The sequence below is a fragment of the Monopterus albus genome, unplaced genomic scaffold (genome assembly GCF_001952655.1).
Source record: "Monopterus albus unplaced genomic scaffold, M_albus_1.0 scaffold2.1, whole genome shotgun sequence".
NCBI lineage: Eukaryota > Metazoa > Chordata > Actinopteri > Synbranchiformes > Synbranchidae > Monopterus > Monopterus albus.
This window is the reverse complement of record NW_018127882.1, coordinates 1,447,843-1,454,979: the sequence shown is the minus strand read 5'-3', so window position 1 is coordinate 1,454,979 and position 7,137 is coordinate 1,447,843. Positions and strand designations below refer to the sequence as shown.

The window sequence follows — 7,137 nt, the reverse complement described above, 5'->3', positions numbered from 1 at the left end:
TTGGTGCCAAACTGAAAGTACACTGCATACATCACTAAGCACTGTATACGGTTTAAATCCATCAGCTGTACTTGGAATGTTGTAGTGTCAGCTCATCATTCAAGACTTATAGCAGATACCTGCGATGTGTCCTTCAGCATGAGGAGGTGAAGACATGAATTAAATACCTTATTATATGGACTTATTGATGAAATAGTAACCATTAATAAGTCTCAGACAGCTGAGGTGCAAGGAGAGGCCACTGCCAGGAGGGAGCAGCGTGGACATGTAGTTCAAAACCTACTCTTTTTTATAATTGTACATACAAAGCTTTTTTTTATCTAGCAATGACTAAGTAATTTGGTGTCAGTGCTTCAACTAACTGAGTGAATAAATACAATAGTCATCTAACAAAATCTTGGTCTAAAATATTTATCTGTTTTATGCTTAGTGTGTGAAAATGCACTTAAAAAAACCTGAAAACATTTATTATTACATTGAACCCCTGAATTTACTTTGCTGTAAATCCATGAAAGGAAACTATTAAAAGAAAAAAAAAATCAACATATGGAAAAGCTGACCTATGATGACGCCATAGTTCTGTCTATCCCTAAGGTAAAAGCACTGACTAAACCTATCTGTACAGTACATAGCGATTCCTCTGAGGGAACAAAGTTCACAGTTTTGATGGTGTCAGCTGACCTCACTCCAGAGGTAATGCCACTTGCAACACAGGTCACTAACACCGATTTAGAATGACAGAGAATCCCTTCTCGCCCCCTTGCCTTTAGTAGCCACATTTAGCATGCTGTCATTTTGCTCAGAACATACTCGAGATCAAGCTAACTGGGGGAAAGGGGTACAGCTACAGCAACACCTCCATTATTTTTCTTCAGAGTACTAATTTTACAAGCTATTTAGTCTGGGAAATCTGGGTTCAAATTTCCAATTAAAGCTCTGTGTCCTCATTCTACTTTAACATTTACATAAGTAAAAAAGTGACATTCCCAAGAGCCTGCGATCTTAAAATGTGTCATAACAGAGTGTCATCACAACCTGTAAACTGTATACTTTATAATCTTATAACCTATTTTGATGTCATTTTTCAAGAGGGACTTATCTGATTTTCTAGCTAAACAGCAGTGATAATGTAATTTTTCATGTTTATTGAGCTTCGCTCAGATGGATTGGGGCATTTTCTGGACACAGCGAACCAAAAAATTACCTATAGGTCACTGACTCTAACTGACTGAAACAGCTGGAACAGCTTAGACTCTGTTCTGCTGACATCTGAGTGTCTTATGCAAATGTTAGACTGACTTTTTAAAGATCCAGACATCTGTTTACACTGAGAAGACTCTGGGAAATGTCAGGGCACAGCAACAAAGGTGCAATGCTAAGGAGTGCTCCAGGAGATTTCTGTTTATTTTCCTGAGTAGTTAACATCACCCCGTCCCAAGCCTGGAACTTTGTTATCACATGGCTTTCGACACACTGTTTATTATTATGTATGGTTGTACCTTTGTACCATGGCTAAAAAAAAACTGTTTCTCAGGTTTCAGTAAACACTGTACATGCTGAAACAACAACTACAAAATTTAAGTGCAACATTTGGAACAACTGTTAATGCTACTGGCACATGCAGAGAGAGGGTAGACTCAGTTTGCCTTTCACTTGTGTAATGGCTATATAATGTACCAAATAGTGATTAACTGTACATCATGCACAGTAGCAAAAACGTGCATTAAAATATACACATATAACAGCTAGAAGCCTTAAAGTTCAATACCCAGGGTCAACCATATTAAACATAATTCATCTGCTTTGCACTAAAAATATGTCTTGAAGGAAGGTAATGGAATCTGTCTGATACAACGTATACAGACTTACACATTTTATCATATGACTCACAGAGGACAGCCCAAGCAGCTTCTCAGCTTGCACCAGTGAGATGTCCTGAACTGTCATATCTCTGGTGTTATCTGCTGACAACAGAAACTCCCATGCAACAGCTGCAAATAAGACGAGCAGGGCCTCACAAACATTGCTGAGACATGAGTAAAGACAGAGAGAAAGGCAGGTTCTGCCACACCTGCTGCTGATCATTTTTCAATCCATCAAAAAGGAAAAATAATAATAATCATAACAAAGCCAAATTATAACTTTCTTGACTTGGAATGTATTTTAAGAGGCATTATAATTGATCCTTCAAGACTCCCTGTCCATTTTCTAATGGAAATAACTTAATCTGTGTTGAATTGGCATGCTCAAATGGAATTTACAGCCTCAAACAACATTTACTTTAAACTTAAAAAGATTTTTATGCTAGTAAATGATGGGATCTTCTGCCATGCATGAAATAAAAACAACATGCCTACAAATTCAGTTGCAGTCAGATAATGTGCACTTACTATACACAATCTCCAGGCCATTTAGTAGAGTAAATAAAGATGTAATGAGGTAGATGTAAAATCGCTATATGTGTAATAAACTGCAAAATTATCTACCTACAATATCTAGTCACTGGATTTGAGGAGGAAAGAAATGCTTTTCTCAGCTGAACATGATAACGATTTCTTTAAAGCAGTTTCCATAGACTGTGCTAGTGAGTTTGACTGGCCCTACCTTCATCAGTCAGTTGGACTAAAGTTTATGGTAGCAGTGTAAACATGTCTGGATCGCACTGTTTACACAAGTTTCAGAGTTCTGAGTTTAAAGAACAGTTGTTACAGTCATTAGTCCTTTGCTGCAGTTCCCATTGGGGTCCACTGCTCTGTCCACAACACTGCAAACCCCCGGTCCTTTCCCCAGACACCCTTCACTGGGGTCACCGTCATCTGAGTTGCCCTTACTCCTTCCTAGCTGCTCGCTCTGCCAGCTGTGCCTGCTATAGATGTATCCATTCACAGGTCCCGGGTTTTTGAGGTGGTTCCTCTTCATGCAGAGGATTTCTTTGAAGGCATACCTGAACTCTGGACTCCGGCAGTAAATGAACGGGTTAAAGGCAGAGTTGGCGTAACCTATCCAGTTAAGTATCCTGAAGGCGAGGTCAATGCCCTCCACCTTCCAGATGGCCACCACCACATTGAGCAGAAAGAACGGCAGCCAGCACAGAGTGAATATCCCCATGATGATGCCCAGTGTCTTTAGAGCTTTGTGTTCCCGCAGGCAAAACTTCATCTTCTTGTGGGCGCGCCCATTATTGCCCTCTAGAGATTTGAGGTTGCTAATGTCACTGGTATGAAAACGTCCGACACTTTGGTCAATCTTCTTCAGTTGGCGCTTGGCCTCCTGGAAAACACGGCTGTAGACAAAAACCATGATGACCAAAGGGATGTAGAAGGAGATGATGGAGGAGGTGATGGCATAAGCCATGTTGGTGTAGAACTCACAGCAGTTACTGTCCTCGATGCACTCCTTAGCTACTTTATCATCTGATAACCACCACTTCATGTGTATGGGCAGAAAAGATATCAAGGCGGCAATCACCCACACCAGCACAACCACAATGCGAGCCTTGCACTTGGTCACCAGTGACTGATAGCGGAAGGGAGAAGTAATGGCCAAATAACGGTCTATAGCTATCACACACAGGGTCTCGATGCTTGCAGTCACACAGAGCACATCAGTCGCAGTCCAGAATTCACACCAGAAGCCACCAAAGTGCCAGGTCTTAAAGATGATGTAACAGGCGCCAAAAGGAATCACAATAAGACCCATGACCAAGTCAGCACAGGCCAGGGACGTGATGAAACAGTTGGTGACATTTTGGAGACGCTGGAAGCGAGCAATCGCAGTGATGACCAGGATGTTGCCAAAGACAATGCACAGAACAAGCAAGGACATGATCATGCCCAGCAGGATCATTGTTACCTCGCTGTAACCCTCCTCGTGCTTAGATGGGTCTGATGACAAGTTGAACATCTCTGCACTCACATTGCAGTAGATTGGGGGGGTTGGACTTCCCATCTGAAGAGACCATATGTGGATAACACAAACACATGTACACACACACACCCACACCCAGACAGACACACACATACAGGGAGGTGAATATTTTAATTTATATCTAAAAACGCCCTGATAAAAAAAACTAGCACTGCTCCTAGAACTGCATATAAAACTGTCACTAACAAATTTGCACTGATGTGTGTGCCGTTTGTTTTATTTTCACCAAAAAGTAGAAGAAAAATTACAGAACCGACACCATAAAACAAATGTAATGCACCCTGTTAGGCTTTAGCAAGCACAGCTTAAAGAACATGAAACAAACCATCTAAAAATAAAACTACAAACCTCCACAGGTAGTTGTCTTGGTTCCTGCCTTCCACATAAAGTAGAAATGTAACTGTTCAGGTAGGTCCTGCCAAGTATTCAGCGTCACATGTCCTTTCTACTTTATGTTTTTCTCCGTGCGCCTCACTGACTGTGTCTCAGCTGAGCAGTGTTTCTTCTAGTGTGTCTCCCAGGCTATTTGTCAGAGCACTTATAACGTGCAGTGATGACATCATGGTCAGTGCTCAGCCAATCACATAGCCAGCCTGCGGAGGGTGCTGCTAGCTCCTAAGAGTTTGAACACATTGTCCACGGCTGCAGGGTTGCTTGCTCTGACTTCTAAATCCACACCTTTACATCTTTTGAACACATGCAAACATTAGCACCAAAGTCCTTTGCTTACACAGAAATTCATGTACATTATCATGGTCAAAGTTGAAATAAAAAAGTAGCCCAGATACAGTTTTAGCTGTGCAGTCCATGCACTGCTGTGGTTTTACAGCTCTTGCTTGTTAGTTAGATCATAGTAAAACAGGTGAAGCTTTGTCTGAGTCTGTAAAGTGAGGAGAAAGTTGCATGGTGAACAAACTGGCAAGCTAAAGCAAGTTCAGTGTATAATCTATAATTTACTGGGAAGATTAAATATTACGGCTCCCCTCATCCAGACAAAACTTTGGTATGTTAGTGCTCTGTGCTTTTTTCATTTAACTTTATCTATAAAGTCTGTAACATAAAGCTAAGAGTGGTCAACAATTTGCAAATACTGTAGATAAAAAACAAAACATTTATGTGTACGTAATTTTACTAGGAAAGCACTGCAGAATGCAAAACTATAAATACTGCAAATAGAAGGAGGTTTTTAGGAGTCAGGACAAATTTGCATTTCTGTAAAGCTTACAGTCTAAAGCCCACAAAGAGAGCAACTATTCACTGAGGGTTTTTGTTTAGGTATCAGATATTTTATTTAAATTTTGGCACAAAATTAACTGTACCATCTATGCAGTAGCTAAACAAAATACAGAAGGCTGTGTGGGAACCGAAACGCTGCCAGTGACAGATGAAAAAGGGGCAAGAACACATTCACTAAATCACTGTGGGGTGTAAATGTGTTTTTTCTGCATCAGTTTGCACATCTGCTCTGCTTGTACTGAGTCAGCATAATATTTGCCCAGTAAATAATTTTCAGGATGAGTGTGCAACAACAGACATTTTCAAGTGTAAGTTGAGTGAGAATTGAGTTCGAAAGAGTTAAGAAGCACATCATCCTATTTAAAGTGAGAGCTCTGATAAATCCTAGACCATTTGGACTGGGGACTCACTGGAGAACAAAACCCTCTGTGGAAAGATTGCATCACACTGGTAATAAATGACAATCATAGATTTACTCTGTATACACATAAATGCACTGGACAACAGTAGGACTACTTGACTTTGAACACCATACGCCAGCCGTGTGCTGTAGATTGAGAACTTTTCATTCAGTATTTACTGCTTTTATTGTCACGTGCACAACTTTGCCTTTGACTGGCTTCTTTCAGACTTTCAGTCCCTGCCATGCTAACACTAGATTACTGCACTAATTTTGTTAGCGTTCTCTTTAACAAAAAAAAAAAAAGAGGAGGCAGTTTAGTTGAAATACAGTATAGCGTGAGGTCAAGCTTTGTCTGTGAATAATATAACCGCTATCATAAAGCATGGATCATAAACAGGGCTTTGAGTTGTTGTTTTAGATCTTAAAATTTGTGTGCACATCTGTGCTAACTTTACTGAGTGATGATGACACATGCATTTCCACCTGCTATAAATTTTATGTTGTTTTTGGGCCCTAAAAAATGTTGCTATGTTTACCCCAGGCCAGCTCTTTAGACCAAATCTCACTGGGCAGGCTATCATGAAACATGCTATAAATATTGTTGGCATGGATTTCTGACCCTCCTACCATTTGTCTAGTTACACAATTTTTTAAATTGCAATTTATCTTGGCTAGTTTCCACAAACAGGAATATTCATGATCCCAGGATTAATTCAAATGTTTTGATGGTCTCATGAGTTTCCTCTCGCACTCATCATATGGTAAAATTTTCACTTTTGCTCAAGATATAACAAAGTCTTACACACACGTTGCCCTGAAATGGACAGAGCACATCTCCTCTCCACAGAGCATGGGCCCTTTCCATTTTAAGGTCAAGGTCAGGTCAAGGGTTTACTGTCACATGTACAGTGAGGAAACATGTTTCCCTGAACAATGAAATTCTTACTTTGCTGTCCACACGAACGCCACAAATGAACGCTATAAGTGAACGCTATAAGTGAACGCTATAAGTGAAATATAACGCAGATACACAGGTAACACAAAATCTAAATCTAAGGCACTGTAAAACAGCCAATGAAAGAAGCATAATGAAGAATACAACAAGAACACAATATAATGAAGAGAGACTGTATGCTACATGGGAGCTGTGTGTGCAAATATTCAGCAGTGAGTGTGCAATTATGCATGTGTGAACTGAGTGTGTAGACAGTAGGCATGGAATTATATGAGGTAGATCCTGAGTCAGCTGTTTAGAAGTCTGATGGCAGTCGGAAAGAAAGAGTTCTTCAGTCTAGAGGTCCTGCATTTGAACCTCTGGCCGGAGGGTAGGTGTGTGACCAGTCGGTGCTGGGGATGGGTGGGATCTTTGAGGATGAAGGCAGCTTTCCTACGCACCCTGCGGCGGTAAATGCTCTGCAGAGAAGGCAGTGGAGTCCTGGTGATCTTCTCTGCAGTCTTTACCACTCTCTGCAGGCGCTTGCGGTCCATAGCAGTGGTCCTGCCATACCAGACAGTGATGCAGCTGGTCAAGATGCTCTCGACGGTGCAGATATAGAAGTTGCACAGGATCC

The 7,137-nt window shown here is 40.9% G+C and overlaps 1 protein-coding gene across 2 annotated transcripts; it reads right to left on the bottom strand.

Moving 5' to 3' along the window:
* Positions 1-320: 320 nt before the first annotated feature.
* adrb2a (adrenoceptor beta 2, surface a) lies at positions 321-6,570 on the bottom strand. Of its 2 annotated transcripts, XM_020595994.1 has the most exons (3): positions 4,276-6,570; positions 3,853-3,948; positions 321-3,756 (listed from the first exon to the last, which is right to left on the bottom strand). In XM_020595994.1, the coding sequence occupies exons 2-3, from the start codon at positions 3,946-3,948 to the stop codon at positions 2,692-2,694; spliced, it is 1,161 nt and encodes a 386-aa protein (XP_020451650.1). In that variant the 5' UTR covers positions 4,276-6,570; the 3' UTR covers positions 321-2,691. The 2 variants fall into 2 exon arrangements, with proteins under 2 accessions (XP_020451650.1, XP_020451641.1); XM_020595985.1 differs by having other exon boundaries at positions 322-3,948.
* Positions 6,571-7,137: the final 567 nt, after the last annotated feature.

Bases quoted from the DNA above. Each gene is read 5' to 3' on its own strand.
- adrb2a (XM_020595985.1), bottom strand. From the start codon at position 3,948: ATGGGAAGTCCAACCCCCCCAATCTACTGCAATGTGAGTGCAGAGATG.